Consider the following 20,073-nt stretch of genomic DNA (forward strand, 5'->3'; position numbering starts at 1 on the left):
CCCAACGGAGGATGTATTTTCTGCAGCAGCTGAGAAAACACAATCTGCCGCAGGCAATGATGGTCCAGTTTTATTCTGCCATCATAAAGTCTGTCCTCACCTTCTCCATCATGGTCTGGTTTGGCTCAGCCACCAAGCATGATATCCTGAGGCTGCAGCGCATCGTTCGATCAGCTGAGAGGTTGTTGGCTGCAACCTTCCCCCATCAACGAACTGTACACTGCAAGGGCCAAGAAGCGAGTGAGTAAGATCATCTCTGACCCCTCTCACCCGGGCCACAAACTCTGAAGCACTTCCCTCTGGAAGGCGACTCCGAACTGTCAAAGCTGCCGCAGCCAGACATAAAAACTGCTTTTTTTCCACGAGCAGTAGCTCTACTCAACAGCCAAAAGTCTGTAGCCTCCTTTTGCTCTGGTATTTTATTTCATGCTTCACATGTTTAAATTATAGTGTTTTATTTTTAATTGTCTACTGTATATCGTGTTATTACTTGCGAGCAAAGCACCAAGGTAAATTCCTTGTATGTATACATATTTGGCTCATAAAATGTATTCAATTCAATTCAATTCAGCCCTTGATGTCCAAAAATCTGTCAAACACTACTGTCAATAAATTCAGTGACTGAGCTTCCCCAACCCAGTTAAAGTAGGGCATTCCACAGTTTAACTAGTGTGCTCTGTATGGATAAAACATGTTCATGTTCTGAATAGACGTTTTTATTTTGAGAAGGTGACTCCAGCTTCTAAACATTCCAACCAGAATCATCATCCTTATAACTCACCTTGTAACACACACAAATTTAGTACGTTTCGATTAATTACCTCTCGTTCTTCTGAACTCATGAAGAGTTATGCTATGTTTAATTTCTCATACGAAAGTAGCATCCACCTCAGGAATGAATCTGGAGAACCTAAAGCATTGCAAGTATTTCCTTCCATTGGGAAACCAGACCTATACACAATGTTATAAGTTCATTCTCACCAGGGCCCCTTATAATTTCAGTAGGATGTCTTAATTCCTGTACTCAAATCCTTTTGCAGTAAAGGCCAACATTCAATTTGCCTTTCTAGTTGCTCACTCTACCTGGCATGTTCAATGATATCTGTAAAAGTCCACAAAGTTTCCAGTCACCGCCAACACAATTTAATATTTAAGTTTGTTTTTAACTATTTTATTCTACCAAAGATTTTTCCACATTATATTCCAAATCCTATATATTCATCAATTCATATAGCATATCTATCTCCTTCAAAACCTCTCTGTCAACCTTCAAAAAACATAGCAAATTTGTTTAACAGATTTTTCTTTTTCATGAGTCCATGCTCACTCTGCCCAATCTTATTATTATTTTTTGGGGGTCTTGTTAATAAACTGTTAACAAATTCCAAATATTAGATTCCAGCATTTTCCTACCACTGATGTCAGATGATCTAGTCTTTAGTTCCCTGTTTTCTCCCTCCCTTATTTTGCCCAATAGTAAAGCCACATTTGTTAAATTTAAATCTGTTGGAATCATTCGAGAATCTACAGAATTTCGGAACATGACAACCAATGCATCCAGTATCTTTGGACCGTACACTTTTCAAAACCTTGGGATGTGGTTAATCTGGTCTTGTGGATTTATTAGCTTTCAATCTCAATATTATTTACTCATGTTAATTGTGTTCAATTCCTTATTCTCTTCAGATCTGTTGTTTCACACTTTTCCTTCTTGGATGAAGATACACACAAAATATGTGTTTACTTCCTCAATATAATTTCTTCAGTGTTAGTTTGAAATGTGGCCACATTAACTTTAGCTCATCTCTTTTATGCTTATTATTAATTAAATCTTTTACAGACAGCTTTTATATTTTTTGTTTGCCTATCATATTCTATCTTCTTTTACCTGTTCAATGCCTTGGTTTTCTTTCGCTCACTTCTAATATTTTTCTTTGGCTTACTACTCTTTGGCAACATAAGCCTTTTTCTTGTGTCTAATTTTGTCTTTCATTTAGCTTCATGTTAACCATGCATGGACAAGTGTACCAGTTGTGTGTTTATACCTTATAGGTATTTTTAAATGTTAGCCATTGCTCATTTATGCAAACGTTTGATGTTTAGTTTAGTTTAGAGATACAGCACGGAAACAGGCCCTTTCGGCCCACCGGGTCTGAGCCGACCAGCGATCCCCGCACATTAACACTATCCTATACCCACTAGGGACAACGTTTTTTTACATTTACCAAGCCAATTAACCTACAAACCTGTACGTCTTTGGAGTGTGGGAGGAAACAGAAGAGCTCGGAGAAAACCCACACAGGTCACAGGGAGAACGTACAAACTCCGTACAGCCAGCACCCGTAGTCGGGATCGAACCCGGGACTCCGGCGCTGCATTCGCTGTAAGACAGCAACTCTACCGTTGCACCACCGTGCTGCCCTATCTCCTGTAGCCTATCTCCTCTGCTCCCTACCCGCAGATTCTTCCACTCATTTACAATCTGCACTGGCCACTTAATCTCCCAACCTACACACCTTTGTGATGTGGGAGGAAATCAGAGCACCTGGAGGAAACCCAGCTGCTCAAAGGAAGAATGTGCAAACGCCACACAGACCGCACCCAAGTCAGGATTGAATCTGGATCTCTGGCGCTGAGAATCAGTGGTTCTACTACTTGCTCCACAATATCATTTAGTCTGAAACCAGTATCTTAAATCTGAATAAAGTAAATATGAAGCTAGAATTGGCTATGGGAGTTGATGAGAATGCAGGGAAAATTAAACATATTTTAACTAACCCTTTTTCATAGTAAAGTGCTTGATCTAAAATAGCCTGTTACCTTGTCCATTCTTTACTATACTGATCTGTAGGTATGTTGCAAAACGTACCTGAAGCGTCGCTGAAAATCTGTCCCAGCCCGTGGGCGCGATTTTGGCGCCGTTTAGAGGGGGGCGGGTTTAAAACGCAATTTTCCCTAGGCTGTTCAAATCGAGGTTTTTCAGCCTAGTTAATTATTAACGAAAAATCGCTGGAAGATTCCCTCGCTTGAGCTATTATTAGTTTTAAGGGCGTTATTTAATTGTTATAGTAGGTTAAAAATTAACCTCTAAACCCCCGACCGCCGACAACGGGCCAGATTTCATACAGGGGAAAACGGAAGGTAGGCTGTTTATTTTTACGTTAAAAAGGGCTTCTTAAGATCCCTTTATACAAAGTTTAATGTTGCGAGTAGCTAATTTTGGGCCCATTATATCCCGCAGTATTTTTCTGGGCATTTGAGGGTACAATTCTACCGCAATGTGAACGTTCTAAACCAGCGCGTTCACAGGATCCCACTAGAAAGCTGATTTAAATGGACTTTAATTTACAGCAATTAAACACTAAATTCCTTCCATTTGGCCTATAAATTAATGTAAATGAGATTTAAAAATCATGTTTTATTGTGAATTATTTGTGAATATTATTTGGACACTTTGGCTATTTAAAAATGTTAATCATTTATTAAGAAATGGATAGATGTTTAGATCTAGTAATTGAAGTTTGGAATTAGCTACAATTGGGTAACTAACTAATTATATGCTTTAATTTCAGGTAATCCAAGTAAGATTATTTTATATTTGTTTCAGAATGCTTCAATCTATGATAACTGAAAATTTCATTCAGTTCTCTTAATTTTTAAGAAAGTTATGGGCTTTTGACTGTCCACGATCACAGCTTTTTTGTTATGTCCATAGAAAATCAATAGGGAACAAGATGCTAATTTCCGAGTATGAAAATGACCATAACTTTTTAAATAATTGAGATATGAAAGTGAATTAGGTGTCAAATTAAACTTATTTTTATGCTTTATCTGATGGGATAAATTGCAGACTTGATTTTTAAAATCTCAAAATTTTGTAACATTGCTATGATCTGGCGATCTATTTATTGCATTTCTCAAAAACTCACTGGTTTTGTTCTTCATACTATTATTGTACATTGATTTTAAATCTCCCCATAATTATTGTATTCCCCTTGTAACATTTGCCTCCAATTTCCTAATATGCTTTATGGTTTTGGAGCCTAAAAGCAACACCCCCATTATGTTGCTCTGCACTACCCAAAATTAATCTACTTTTTGATTTTCCAAACTCAAATTATTTTTCTCCATTGACTTTATTCCATTTATTTTTAAATCGGGCCACCTCTCCTTTTCTATTTTACCTGTTTCTCTTGCACATTAATTACCCAGGAATATTTAATTCCCAGAATTGATCACTTTACCAAACCTTCATGACTATTAGATCATACCCATTCATTTTTATTTGTACTGTTAATGTTAATTTACGGTCTTATTACAAATGCTGCATGTATTCAGATAAACAGACTTAAATTTTGCCTTTACTGTTTTCCCTGCTGTGCTGTGACTCTAATTGGAGGAATACTAGTTATATCTCTTGTCAAGTGGGGGCGCCGTCGAGTATGGCTGCCCTGCCTGCAGCTGTTTGTCCTTTCAACCTTTTTTTTATTTTTAGTGTGTTAGTGTGTTTTATTTTGGAGGTCTTCTAGTCTTTTTTGGAACTATGGGGGAAGGGGGCAACTGTATTTCTCAGTCCCTACATGGTCGGAGATGCGGCTTTCCTCCGAGCCGCATCTTCACCCCTTCCTCGCTGCCTACCAACGGGACTGGAGCGGCGTTTCCTGCCAGGACCGGCCAGAACTTCATCTCCGACGGCGGCGCAGCGCTGAAGCACCATCGCGGAGCGGGCGATGCCTTACCAAGGGTCGCCGTGTGGTAAACTCCGGAGTGCTGTGACCGCCGACTCCTACATCGCGGAGCTGTGGTTGCGGAGCTTCCAGCTGCAGGCAGCGCTGACTCTGAACACCGCGGAGCCTGGGATCTTTCGCTGAGATCGCCAGTGTTGGAGCTCCAACCTGCGCGGCCTGTGGACTTCGGGAGCCGCGGTCACGGGTAGGAAGCGTCCGTTCCAGACACTCCAAGCCGCTGAGAGTGTTCTCCCGACGCTGGAGCTCCATCATCCGGCAAGAGGGCCTGAAACATCGGCCCGCCGTTGCAACGACTGTGGAGGCCTCAATAGGCCCGACAATGGGTGAACAAGAGGAAGAGGACTGGGCTTTGTTGCCTTCCCTCACAGTGGGAACCATTGTGGGAGGATGTTTTTATGTTCAATGTTAAATTCTTTAATGTAGTGTTTTCCGTTTAGTAGTGTGCTGCAAATGGCAACTCAAATTTCACTACACCAATTGGTGTACGTGACAATAAATGTCCTTTGTCCCTTCATTATAAGCTTCAGTTATTGTCCACAATTTTGCTGTGCATTTTTTTCTCTTTAACTAAGAAATTTCCTCTAATCAGAACACTTGGTCATTCTGTCCGTCCCCCTCCCAACTATTCCTTGTTAGTTGATTTGCTATGACTGATTTGGGTGTTCCAGTGGAACAATATTAAGTGCTCTATCTCTATTTCCTGCAGCAGATTGAAGTGGTATCTTACATTCTAATTATTATTTACAATTTCATTGCATTCCAGAATCTGGATTTCCATGCACTGGAAGAAGCTACAGAGTATGATGGAGGATTCACAAAAGAATCTAGGATAGTAAGGTATCTGCCTTTTCTTCGTGTTAATCTACAATTTGAGAGGGAGACGGGTAAATCGGAGGTGTCAGTATTAGTTGAACAAAGGGGACTATGGAGCCATGAGGGAGGAACTGCCAAAGTTGACTGGAAAGATACCCTAGCAGGGATGACTGGAACAACAATGGCAGGTATTTCTGGGAATATTACAGAAGGTGCAGGATCAGTTCATTTCAACCAGGAAGAAAGATTCCAAGGGGCTACAAGGGAAGTCAATGACAGTATAAAAATAAAAGAGAAAAAGCACAACATAGCAAAGATGAGTGGGAAGTCAGAGGATTGGGTAATGTTTAAAGAGCAACAGAAGGTAACTAAAAAGGCAATACGGGGGGAAAAGATGAGGTACGAAGGTAAGCTAGCCAAGAATATAAAGGAGGATAGTAAAAGCTTCTTTAGGTATGTGAAGACGAAAAAAATAGTTAAGACCAAAGTTGGACCCTTGAAGACCGATAAAGGTGAATTTATTATGGGGAACAAGGAAATGGCAGAAGAGTTGGACAGGTACTTTGGATCCGTCTTCACTAAGGAAGATACAAACAATCTTCCTGATGTACTGGTGGCCAGAGGATCAGGGGTGACAAAGGAACTGAAGGAAATCCACATTAGGCAGGAAATGGCGTAGGGTAAACTGATGGGACTGAAGGCTGATAAATCCCCAGGGCCTGATGGTCTGCAACCCAGGGTACTTAAGGAAGTGGCTCTAGAAATCATGGACGCATTGGTGATCATTTTCCAATGTTCTATAGATTTAGGATCAGTTCCTGTGGATTGGAGGATAGCTAATGTTATCCCACTTTTTAAGAAAGGCAGGAGAGGGAATACAAGGAATTATAGACCAGTTAGCCTGACATCGGTGGTGGGGAAGATGCTGGAGTCAATCATAAAAGATGAAATAGCTGCACATTTGGATAGCAGTAACAGGATCGGACAGAGTCAGCATGGATTTACGAAGGGGAAATCATGCTTGACTAATCTTCTGGAATTTTTTGAGGATGTAACTCGTAAAATGGACAAGGGAGAGCCAATGGATGTAGTGTACCTGGACTTTCAGAAAGCATTCGATAAGGTACCACATAGGAGATTAGTGGGCAAGATTAGAGCACATGGTATAGGGGGTAGGTTACTGACAAGAGTAGGGATTAACAGGCCCCTTTCAGAATGGCAGGCAGTGACTAGTGGGGTACCGCAAGGCTCGGTGCTGGGACCGCAGCTATTTACAATATTTATCAATGATTTAGATGAAGGGATTCAAAGTAACATTAGCAAATTTGAAGATGACACAAATGGCAGTGTGAACTGTGAGGAGGATACTACGAGAGTGCAGGGTGAATTGGACAGGTTGGGTGAGTGGGTAGATGCATGGCAGATGCAATATAATGTGGATAAATCTGAGGTTATCCACTTTGGTATCAAAAACAGGAAAATTAACTGAATGGTGTCAAGTTGGGAAAAGGGGAAGTACAAAGCAATTTGGGGGTCCTTGTTCATCAGTCACTGAAACTAAGCATGCAGGTACAGCAGGCAGTGAAGACAGCTAATGGCATGTTGGCCTTCATAACAAGAGGATTTGAGTATAGGAGCAAAGAGGTCATTTGCCAGTTGTACAGGGTCCTAGTGAGACCACACCTGGAGTATTGTGTGCAGTTTTGGTTTAATAATTTGAGGAAGGACATTCTTGCTATTGAGGGAGTGTAGCATATGTTCACAAGGTTAATTTCCAGGATGGTGGGACTGTCAAAATTAGGGCACATGGTATTGGGGGTAGAGTGCTGACATGGATAGAAAATTGGTTGGCAGACAGGAAACAAAGTGTAGGGATTAACAGGTCCCTTTCAGAATGGCAGGCAGTGACTAGTGGGGTACCGCAAGGCTCGGTGCTGGGTCCGCAGCTATTTACAATATATATTAATGATTTAGATGAAGGGATTACAAGTAACATTAATAAATTTGCAGGTGACACAAAGCTGGGTGGCAGTGTGAACTGTGAGGAGGATGCTATGAGAATGCAGGGTGACTTGGACAGGTTGGGTGAGTGGGCAGATGCATGGCAGATGCCGTTTAATGTGGATAAATGTGAGGTTATCCACTTTGGTAGCAAAAACAGGAAGGCAGATTATATCTAAATGGTGTCAAGTTGGTGAAAAGGGGAAGTACAATGGGATCTGGGGGTCCTTTTTCATCAGTAAGCATGCAGGTACAGCAGGCAGTGAAGAAAGCGAATGGCATGTTGGCCTTCATAACAAGAGGAGTGGAGTATAGGAGCAGAGAGATCATTCTGCAATTGTACAGGGCCCTAGTGAGACCACACCTGGAGTATTGTGTGCAGTTTTGGTCTCCGAGTTTGAGGAAGGACATTCTTGCTATTGAGGGAGTGCACATAGGTTCACAAGGTTAATTCCTGGGATGGCGGGACTGTCATATGCTAAAAGAATGGAGCAGCTGGGCTTGTATACTCTGGAATTTAGAAGGATGAGAAGGGATCATATTGAAGGCTTTCGAGACTTTCAGAAGGCTTTCGACAAGGTCCCACATAAGAGATTAGTATACAAACTTAAAGCACATGGTATTGGGGGTTCAGTATTGATGTGGATGGCAGAGGAGGTTCTACTGCAGTTGTACAGGGTCTTGGTGAGACCACACCTGGAGTATTGCGTACAGTTTTGGTCTCCTAATCTGAGGAAAGACATTCTTGCCATAGAGGGAGTACAGAGAAGGTTCACCAGACTGATTCCTGGGATGTCAGGACTTTCATATGAAGAAAGACTGGATAGACTCGGCTTGTACTCGCTAGAATTTAGAAGATTGAGGGGGGATCTTATAGAAACTTACAAAATTCTTAAGGGGTTAGACAGGCTAGATGCAGTAAGATTGTTCCCGATGTTGAGGATGTCCAGAACAAGGGGTCACAGTTTAAGGATAAGGGGGAAATCTTTTAGGACCGAGATGAGAAAAACATTTTTCACACAGAGAGTGGTGAATCTCTGGAATTCTCTGCCACAGAAAGTAGTTGAGGCCAATTCATTGACTATATTTAAGAGGGAGTTAGATGTGGCCCTTGTGGCTAAAGGGATCAGGGGGTATGGAGATAAGGCAGGTACAGGATACTGAGTTGGATGATCAGCCATGATCATATTGAATGGCAGTGCAGGCTCGAAGGGCCGAATGGCCTACTCCTGCACCTATTTTCTATGTTTCTATGAAACATATAAGATTATTAAGGGTTTGGACACGCTAGAGGCCCAATGTTGGGGCAGTCCAGAACCCGGGGCCACAGTTTAAGAATAATGGGTAAGCCATTTAGAACGGAGATGAGGAAACAAATTTTCACACAGTTGTGAGTCTGGAATTCTCTGCCTCAGGGCGGTGGAGGCCGGTTCTCTGGATACTTTCAAGAGAGAGCTAGATAGGGCTCTTAAAGATAGGGGAGTCAGGGGATATGGGGAGGAGGCAGGAATGAGGTACTGATATTGGTTGATCGGCCATGAAGGGCCGAATGGCCTACTCCTGCACCTATTGTCTATTGTCTATTCACCAACCTACAGCATTCTTTGCACTCCCCATATCCAATGTCTACATCACCCATTAAGAAATGCAGCAGGTTAAAATACAGTGGCAGTGCATTCATCTTAAATACACCCAGGTCTTTAAAAATATTACGTAATTGCTTTATTATGAAGCATTAAAACATTTTTAGATTCAGGTTTAGTATTTGTTTTATTCTCGGTTGAGTTGAGTAGGACACTCACAGAAGAAAACGTAGCGCTGCCATTTAGATGCAATTTGTTTCAAAAGCATCTTCCTCATCTGACTTCTATGAAGATGTTTTATTTTTCCTGCGTGACTGGAGCAACAACAATGTCATGTTTCTCCTTTGTTTTTACCATGGAGAAAGACAGGAGGACTGGAGATATTGGGTTAGTCACTGGAAGTGTCTTGAGAGCAGTCAGTATTATGGTCACAGAAGTGCTGAAGGTCCTGACATGTATGAAGATTAACAAATTTCCCAGGCCTGATCAGATATATCCGAGGACTCTGGGAAGCGAGAGAGGAATTTGCAGGTCGGAAAGTTACTAGAGAGTATTCTGAGGGATAGGATATATATGCACTTAGATGGACATGAGTTGTTTAGGGATAGCCAACATGGCTTTGTACATGGGAGGTTGTGCCACACATCTGATTGAATTTTTGGAAGATTTTTTGAAGATATGACCAAAAATGCCGATGAAGCCAGAGCTGTAGATGTTGTATACATGGATTTTAGTAAGGCATTTGACAAGGTTCCACACTGTAGGCTGCTCTGGATTCCATGGGACTCAAGGAGAGATAGCTGAATGGATAGAAAATTGGCTTCATGGAAGGAAGCAGAGGGTGATGGTGAAAGGTTACTTTTCGGACTGGAGGCTTGTGGTGTGCCTCATGGTTATGTGCTGGACCCATTGCTGTTTGTCATCTATATCAATGATTTGGATGAGAATATACATGTTATGGTTAGCATGTTTGCAGATGACACTTGAGTGGGTGATATTGTAGATAGTGAAGATGGTTGTCTAAAATTGCAACAATATTTTCATTGTTTGGGCATGTGGGATGAGGTGTGGATGAAGGAACTGCGGATGCTGGTTTAAACTGAAGATAGATCCAAAATGCTGGAGTAACTCAGCAGGACTGGCAACATGCCATTCCTTCTCTCCAGAGATGCTCCCTGTTCCGCTGAGTTACTCCATCATTTGCCGTCTACAGGTGGGCTGAAGAATGGTTGATGGAATTTAATACAGAAATGTGAGGTGTTGCATTTTGGGAGTACTAACATGGGCAGAACCTACAGTGAACTACACAGTAGGGCTCTGGGTAGTGTTGCAGAGCAGAGGGATCTAGGAGTACAGGTGCTTTGTTTCTTTGAAAGTGGCATCACCGGTAGATACGGTGGTCAAAAAGGCTTTGGCGCATTGGCCTTCATTGGTCAGAGCATTGAGTATAGGAGTTGAGAAGTCATGCTGTAGTCATAAAAGATGTTGGTGAGGCCGCATTTAGAGTATTGTGTTCAGTTTTTGTATGGGATTTTGTATGTTATAGGAAATATGTTGTCAAGCTGGAAAAGGTGCAGCCAAGATTTACGAGGAAGCTGCCAGGACTAGAGGGCCTGAGCTACGAGAAGAAGTTGAGCCAGCTAAGACTCTATTCTTTGGAGCGCAGGAGGATGAGGGGTGATCTTATAGAGTGTATATTATCATGAGAGGAATAAATCGGGTAGATGCACAGTCTCTTGCCCAGAGCAGGGGAATCGAGACCAGAGGACCTAGGTTTAAGGTGAGAGGGGTAAAATTGAAGAGGAAATCGAAGGGCAACTTTTTCACACAAAGCGTGGTGGATATAAGGAACAAGCTGCCAGAGGAGATAGTTGAGGCATGTACAATGACAACATTTAAAAGATATTTGGGCAGATATATAGATAGGAAAGGTTTAGAGGGATCTGGGCCAAACGCAGGTAATTGGGACTAGTGTAGATGGGACATGTTGGCTAATGAGAGCAAGTTTCCATGCTGTAAGACTCTATGACTATGTATAATATTCCCAGAGAATTGGTTTCTGAAATCATTTTTGTTTTTTACTTGGACCATTTCCGACATCTACCTACCGTTTCTTGATCACACCGTCTCCATCACAGGAGGCAAACTATTCACTGACATCTATTATAAACCCATTGGCTCCCATAGCTATCTGGACTACACTTTTTCCCACCCTGCTTCCTGTAAAAACTCTATTCCATACTCCCAATTCCTCTGTCTGCGCCCCATCAGCTCCCAAGATGAGGCGTTCCATACCAGGTCATCGGAGATGTCCTCATTCTTTAGAGAACGGTGTTCCCTCTTCCATTATAGATGAGGCTCTCACTAGGGTCTCCTCAATATCCAGCATCTCTGCTCTTGCTCCCCCTTCCTCCTCATTCGTAATTGGGACATTTTCCTCACCTTCCACCCCACCAGCCGTCGCACACAGCACATCATCCTCTGACATTTTTGCCACCTCCAACGGATCCCTTTACTTCCCATCTCCACCCCTTTCCGCAGAGACCATTCCCTCGGCAACTCCCTGGTCAACTCTTCCCTTCCCACCCAAACCATCCCCTCCCCAGTACTTTCCCCTGCAACCGCAGGAGATGCAACACCTGTCCCTATAGCTCCCCCCCTCGACTATGTCCAAGGACCTCAAAAGTCTTTTCAGGTGAGGCTGAGATTCACTTGCACCTCCTCCAAACTCATTGACTGTATCCATTGTTCCAGGTGTAGACTGCTGTATATCAGCGAGACCAAGTGCAGGCTCGGCGATCGTTTCTCTGAACACCTCTGGTCAGCCCGTCTAAACCTACCTGATCTCCCGGTTGCTCAACACTTTAAGTCCCCCTCCAATTCCCACACTGACCTTTCTGTCCTGGGCCTCTTCCATTGTCAGAGTGAGGCCCAGCGCAAATTGGAGGAACAGCACCTCATATTTCGCATGGGCATTTTACACCCCAGCGGTATGAACATTGAATTCTCTAACTTCCCAGTTTTCTGACCAGTCTTACTGTCTCTGACTACATTTTATTGCTGTTTGCTTTGTTACTACCTTCTCCCAACTAACTATGATCTATTCTATATTTTCCTTGAAAGTAAGCATGCAGGTACAGCAGGCAGTGAAGAAAGCTAATGGCATGTTGGCCTTCATAGGGAGAGGATTTGAGTTTAGGAGCAAGGAGGTCCTACTGCAGTTGTACCTTATGAGACCGCACCTGGAGTATTGTGCGCAATTTTGGTCTCTTAATTTGAGGAAGGACATTATTGCTATTGAGGTAGTGCAGTGTAGGTTCTCCAGGTTACTTCCTGGGATGGCGGGACTGACATGATGAAAGAATGGCTTGTATTCACTGGAATTAGAAGGATGAGAGGAGATCTTATAGAAACATATAAATTTCTTAAAGGACTGGACAGGCTAGATGCAGGAAAAATGTTCCCGATCTTGCGGGAGTCCAGAACACAGGCCACAGTTTAAGAATAAAGGGTAGGCCATTTAGGACTGAGATGAGGAAAATCTTTTTCACCCAGAGAGTTGTGAAACTGTGGAATTCTCTGCCACAGAAGGCAGTGGGGGCCAATTCACTGGATGTTTTCAAGAGAGAGTTAGATTTAGCTCTTAAGGCTAAAGGAATCAAGGGATATTGGGGAAAAAGCAGGAACGGGGTACTGATTTTAGATGATCAGCCATGATCATATTGAATGGTGGTGTTAGCTCAAAGGGCTGAATGGCCTCCTCCTGCACCTTATTTTCTATATTTCTATGATCTCCATTGCCTTTGTCCTGTTTTCACACACTACACATCCTTATCGATACACTTCCTAATCCATGTACCGCCCACTCCAATGACATCCGTCTGAAGGGTCTAGACTCGAAACATCATCCATTCCTTCTCTCCAGAGATGCTGCCTGTCCTGCTGAGTTACTCCAGCTTTTTGTGTCTATCTTTGTTTTTCATATTTGTTTTTTATTCTATTATTAAAATTGTTGTTAATTACTGTAAAATTAGCATTTTAATATTTTAACATGTGCACTTGGTTAAAAATGTATTGCTTGGTTTGTTTAAATTTACCCCTCAGTAATCTAGCTCATGGTGAACTTCAAAGTAAGCTAAAGAATGGCATGAGTCACAATGTATTGCTGCAAATCACCACACAAAGTATTGGGCAGCACTGAAATTTTTTCTTTTTCAACCTAATTTTACTTTTTGTTTCCTCTATCCTCCTTTTATCATGAACACCTTTCAAGAGATTTCTGGGGTATAACTCACAGTCTTCCAGAGGAACAGAAGCGTCAGTTCTTGCAGTTCACCACAGGCTCTGATCGCGCCCCAGTCGGCGGCCTTGGCAAAATTAAGTTAATCATAACCAAGAACGGACCAGATTCAGACAGGTATGTTTTAAGATAACTTTTTTTGTGAATAATTTATTTATCTTTAACTTGTTGGACTGACTATATGATAAGATATGCAAACAAGCTAATGGAGAAAATGCAAGTCATATTCTTTAATTTGGATGTAATCTAAAACATCAAAGTAAGCAATTGATGGAACTGATCAATGTTTGTGTACGTACATCACACAAGAACCTTCTCACTGTATGGAGTATTTTCCAGTAATTGATTAAACCCTAGTCATGTACATGTTTTCTTTAAATTAACTCCTGGGATCAGACTATTCATAAGGAGGATGGGTAAGATTAAAAGATGGTCACTTGGCTTATATTTTACATTTTTAAACTTTTTAAAAGAAATCAAGTGTTGAAATTGTGCACATATGATACCTTGAAATTAACTATTTTAATCAACAACTGCCCTATCTGCAACCTCTTAAAATTCGGTAAGCATACGGATAAAGCAGCAACCAGCAGCACAGGCATAGAGATTCAATACAGCAAAGCACAGACAGATTTAGGAAGTCAGGAGGTAGGTATAAATAGGAAATTATGAAGGCAAAGATAATGTGCAATAAAAGATTGGCAGCTAAAATCAAGGGAAACATAAGAATATGTAAGACATACATAAGGGATAATAGACAATAGGTGCAGGAGTAAGCCATTCGACCCTTTGAGCCAGCACCACCATTCAATGTGATCATGGCTGATCATCCCCAATCAGTACCCTGTTCCTGCCTTCTCCCCATATCCCTTGACTCCGCTATTTCTAAGAGCCCTATCTAGCTCTCTCTTGAAAGCATCCAGAGAACCTGCCTCCACCGCCCTCTGAGGCAGAGAATTCCACAGACTCACCACTCTCTGTGAGAAAAAGCGTTTCCTCATCTCCGTTCTAAATGGCTTACTCAAGATAAGAGGTTAACAAATAAAAAAGGTTTGTCTCTTGGAGACCTATAAGGAAATGGTGAGAACAAAAGAGCATGAGCTGGCATACTCTATATAGCCCCAAATGTCTTCATTATTGAAGAAGATAATATTGATCTGACCTTAGCTTTGGAAATAGAAGACTTTAGTATGTGAATATTTAGTCTGTCTTCAAAGGAAAAGGACTATATAAGCATTGTGGTTTAGCATCTTCGAAAGTAGCTGTATCATCAGGCCAGAAAATATATATCTACGATGTTATGAGATGCAAAAGGAAGAAGATAGTGGGGATTCTGATAAACATTTTCCAGGTCCCTTTGCCTCAGGGACAGAGTTGCAGGGCATATAGGAGATCATATACAGCACATTCAGCCTGACATTGTAATGGGAAAATTACTGCAAAAAGAAGACGCATTTGCCTATTGCTATAACATTCTTCCACACCCTGCAATCATTTAAAGCAATGGTTGAAGGATTAGAAGGTGGTTGAAAATACTCTTAACCCAGTGGTGAAAATAAATACATGAAAGGGTGGAAAAGATAAAAGCTTTCAATAGATTCAAAGATAATTTAGATTAGCAGGTAATGTGTCATAGACGACAGGGCATCAGAGATGAACCATACAGTTAATCTAAACAGCTTCTTCTAACAGCAGGTATGGACACCATAGACCAAATGACCTCCAATGATATTTCAGTGTTTCTTTTCTCCTGGCAGACTACCAACAACACATACGTGCTTCAATGTACTGCTACTTCCAGACTACTCTACCAAGGACAAGCTGAAGGAAAGGCTTCTTAAGGCAATCACGTACTCAAAAGGATTTGGCATGCTATAATTACGTTTTGGCCATAGAAGTGTTGTAAATTCAATTGGAAAAAGCAATCACCTTTCAAAATATAGATCAGCCAATTGTATTTTTAATTTGATTTCAAAGTTTAATTTTGACATCGAGTTAACCAGAACAGCTTTCAACCCTTTGCAGGTTGTGAGATATCACAAACAATCATAATATTGCTTGATTTCACAATGAAGTACCAAACTTCAAGAACATTTGTCAGAGTGTTTGTAATTTGAAAATCGCTTACTTTTCGAGAGGTCACTTAAATGTTAGCCATCTCGATTTCTTTCATCATTACACATTCAAAAATCAATTGATGGAAAGAGGGAATGGTGCACATTTACAGAAGAAAATATTTTCTAAACGTTCCCTGCAGCTTTGCTTTTCCCTCACGATTCACCTACTATTTCAAAAAACAATGTGGTGACGGAAGATCTTTTTGCTCATTTGACATGACTTCATAATTTGGGGTAGGAGTTGTGGGACCTCCAACCTAAGGAAGAAGGAGATTGGAATGGGAGCATTACTAACGGTGCTTTCTTTAAACCAAACTCATGAAACCTTTCCGTAGCTCAGGGTTTCTCTTAACCTAATTTCTTCGGATATTTTGAGTAAAAGCAGCCACTTTGTTTTGTACGATTTTCAACTGACTCCTGAAGAGGATCAGTGCCAAGCCACTTAACTAGAGAGTGCTTCTAGTGCATGTAATGACTCTTGTTTCATAGTGACTACTATGACGCGATGTACAATAAAACATCAAAATATTGTAACTTTAAAAATACTTGGATTGTCAATATTTATTCTCTATTAAATGAAAATCATGTCTCTAAAAGAAACAGCTGTTTAAATTTAATGTATAAATTCAATTAACAGCCAGGTGTATAGTTGTTATGTGACATACTTTGATTTGGGGTGTATTTAAAATTAAGTATTAATCTGTATTATTGGAATTAAAAGGCATTCAAGTTTACATCTTGTCTTTAATCTCTAATCCTGTTAACATAAGGGGGGGAGGAAGAGAGCGAGGGAATGTAAAGTCACATTGTTAGTATTTACTGCAATCCAAAACTGTTTTTCTTTCATTTTTCACATAGGCAAAAATCAATCTGTCGGTAAATTATCCTTTTATGGTTGATTCTACTACATATTCTCTTCCACATACGTAAAAGATTTAGTCTCCAAAATTAGTATCACAGATTTTGGTAACATTATTAATGAATTTTACTTCGGAGTCACGTGAGTGACTACGCGAAGAAGGCCGTCCAGGCGCACGCGCGTCATCTCGTCAGACGCATTGCGCTGTGACCGCGGTAGGAGGTGCGGAACCTCCAAGCGGTGAGTGAAAGAAAACCTGAACGTAAGTATTTTACTTTCATTTTCAGGCTGCTTTTCTCCGTGGAGACTGCGTTCAGAGACACAGGCAAGTCTTAATATATGGAGAAAGGTGGGAGGAATAATGGTAAGCGCACCGCAGTAAGCACTCAATAAGACAAAATGTCTGAGAGTAGCGGGCGCCCGACTAAAAAGTCGATGGTAAAGAAACAACTATTTTTACACGGGAGAAAAAGTCCCGTTGAAACTCCCACAGGGAGCAAGGCCATAAAGAAAATAATAGGCCTGTAGACTCGGAGGAGTATGAACTATAAATCATGTCAGATAGAGTTATCAACTGAAATTCCTCATGGGTAAAATATTGATAAAGCAAACTCCAGAAGGAGTATAAAAAACGCGGGCCTAAAGAGCCAGCGCATGGAACACCCAGAAGAGGTCCTGGGAAACGTTGGAGATTAATATGTATGTAGGCCTAGCACTGAGCCAGCAACAGAAATGTCTGAAAGACAATACAGACGTTGGTCTACAGGAGACCAGAATGGAGCAGCACCTAAAAGTGGGCTGTCAGTATACGGCTCTATGAAGAGCTTGAGATACCCCAAAGATGGTCAAAGAAGCGTAGGCTTATCAAGCCAGCGCATGAAATACCTGATGAAAAATACCAGGTGAAACCCATTATGAGGAGGAATATCCAGAATATTCTGACAATGAATCATATAAGGACCAGAGCCCACACAAAAAAGAAATGTACCAGGGCTGGCCCATAAGTTCTCTAGTCCCAGAAAAAAGGGACAACCTCTAAAAGAGGATATAGCAGAAGTATAAATACCTGCTTTCCCATCATTCGGAAGAACCAACGATGGATGAGATTAAGAACAAATATGAAATCCCGCAGAATTGCGCTCTGCTAGTAGTCCCATCTGTCAACAGTGAAGTGTGGAGTTATGGGCACTGCAGTATGCGTTCAAGAAATGAGGTTACAGCGGGTACTAAGATTAATGTGGTCAAGCATCACGGCATTTGCCAGAGACCTGGAAGAGGAAATGTGACAACGGCACATCAGGATGTTATGGGAATGATGTGTAATGCACAATTTGAAATAAACTGTATTCATAAAAATGCGATAAGACCTAACATACATCCTAAGTTTGCAGGGCTCTGTAAACCATCTAATATACAATTGCCATAACGAAGACACTATCCATACCAAAGGGTGGCTGGAACTGGTGAAGGAACAAGTCGCTCGTATTCACCTCCGGTGGGCGGCGCGACTCACGTCGCAGCGGCCTCTGCAGTCCGTCTGTCTTTTTATTATTTTTTGTCTCGTTTCAATGTAGGTTTTATTTTTTTGACGGGGTATGTGTGTGTGGGGGGGGCGGGGGGTGGTGGGGAAACTTTTAAAATCTTTCCCCTGCACGGAGAACCCGACCTTCTCCCTGTCGGGTCTCCGTTGTCGTTAGGGCCTAGCACCGTGGAGCGGCCTCCGGCAGGAACGACCTAGGGCTCCAGTCCCGGAGCTGCGGAGCTACTCACCATCGTAGAGCTGGCCGAGTTCGGAGCGGTGGTGGCGCTTGGCTGCGACCCGACCCCCGGAGATTCGGAGGCTTACCGCAGGTCTGGTGGACAGTAATACCGGGAGCCTGCTGGGAAACCGCTTTTCGGGGCTTCCGCAACGGCGACTTCACCCGCCCGAGTTGCGGGGTCGAAGAATACCTGGAGCGGGGCCTTACATCACTGCCCCATGCGGCTTGAAATGGCTGCGAGACTTTGCTAGCGCACGCCGGGGGCTCCAACAATAAGACCCGGAGCGTGGCCTTGCATCGCGCGGCGTTAATGGCCGCGGGACAATTACCATCGCCCGCTGGGGGCTTTGACTCTGACATCGGGAGGGGAATGGGGAGTGCAGGGGAGAGATAAGTTTTTGCCTTCCATCACAACGAGGAGGAGATGCGCTGTGATGGATGTCTGTGTAAATTGTGTTGTGTCCTGGGTCTTTTTCTTGTGTGTATGACTGCAGAAACAACATTTCATTTGAACCTCGAGGTTAAATGACAAATAAAATTGTATTGTATATCGTACCCGCATACACGATATTGGCGTACGACCCCAGGACGTGGAGGACATGGTTATTCCCACAAGGGGCAAGGTACAAAAAGTGACACCAGCAAATCCTGAGGTAGGTGGTTCTGGTTCTGAGACAAACATATCAGATGTGTCCTATTCACAAATTTGGGGAAAATTACAATTCTTCCTAAAAGAAGGGCAACAAATAACATCTGATGCTTATATACTGTGCAGTATAATGGGGTTTAGAATTGAATGCTACCAAAAAAATGAAAATTCCCCTACTCAACATATTCCAAGACAAATACATGTTCTCTAAAGAAGAGATTAGAATTATTCAAGTAGAACTTGACATATTGAGTTAAAAAAAAGGGGTAATTGAGAAAACAACTTATCAAAACCACCAGTTCATATCTAGTATTTTCTCTATACCTAAAAAAGGATGGTGGCAGTACAATCATTTAGAACTTACAAGTCTCAACCCTTTTGTACAGTATAAACATTTCAAAATGGAGACATTTACTAATGCTTTGCAGTTAAATTCAACAGAATGCTATATGGCAAGCATAGATCTCCAAGATGCGTATTACTCTGTGGCCATGCATGGTAAAGATCGTAGATATTTGAAATTTATCTGGATGCATCAGTGGTGGCAATTCAAAGCATTGCTTAATGGTTTAACCTCAGCCCCTAGATTGTTTACTAAATTGCTAAAACCAATCTTAGCATTGTTAAGAGCCCAAGGCCATTTGATAATGGTTTATTTGGTTGACATTTTAGTTGTGGGAGACTGAAGCCATAACGACGGCATCAGTTTAAAAAGTCAAACTAACATTCAAAATCTGGGCTTCTTTATCTATCCAGATAAATCTAGATTGACACCTAACAAAATAATTGATTACTTGGGGTTCACTATTAATTCAGAGCACATGACAGTGACCTTACCCAAGGACTAAAAGCTGCAGTGAATTGAGGGTTGTAAGGAACTAATTGCAGGCAAACAACCATCAATCAGGCAAGTGGCAAGCCTAATTGGCAAACTAATTGCTTCTTTTCCAGCTGTTCAGCTTGGCCCACTGCATTACCAACAACTGCAGCGAGGTATTAGTATTTAAAAGACATTCCGGGTATTTGATAGACCCATGCAACTACCAAACACAGCAATTAATGATATAAAATTGCGGATTAAAAATGTTGATTGGTCTTACAGAAAAAATTCTGGTTGAATCACCAGCTATCAGCCTACAAACCGATGCAGGTGCACTAGGTTGGGGAGATGCTGATACCATCTCAAGCTGTGGAGGTAGATCGAATTCAGAGGAAGAACCTTTGCTCGAGACACATGGCATTA

At 41.8% G+C, this 20,073-nt stretch overlaps 1 protein-coding gene across 1 annotated transcript in view; it reads left to right on the forward strand.

Moving 5' to 3' along the window:
* LOC116977599 (ubiquitin-protein ligase E3A-like) overlaps positions 1-16,296 on the forward strand; it is a 36,944-nt gene extending 20,648 nt beyond the window's left edge. Inside the window, exons 8-10 of the mRNA XM_033028179.1 lie at positions 5,512-5,585; positions 13,419-13,562; positions 15,203-16,296. Of these exons, the coding sequence (XP_032884070.1) occupies positions 5,512-5,585; positions 13,419-13,562; positions 15,203-15,323 (339 nt within the window). The 3' untranslated portion in view covers positions 15,324-16,296. The remainder of the gene's footprint in view (positions 1-5,511; positions 5,586-13,418; positions 13,563-15,202) is intronic.
* The last annotated feature ends 3,777 nt before the right edge of the window (positions 16,297-20,073 follow it).

The sequence above is a fragment of the Amblyraja radiata genome, chromosome 1 (genome assembly GCF_010909765.2).
Source record: "Amblyraja radiata isolate CabotCenter1 chromosome 1, sAmbRad1.1.pri, whole genome shotgun sequence".
Taxonomy (NCBI): Eukaryota; Metazoa; Chordata; class Chondrichthyes; order Rajiformes; family Rajidae; genus Amblyraja; species Amblyraja radiata.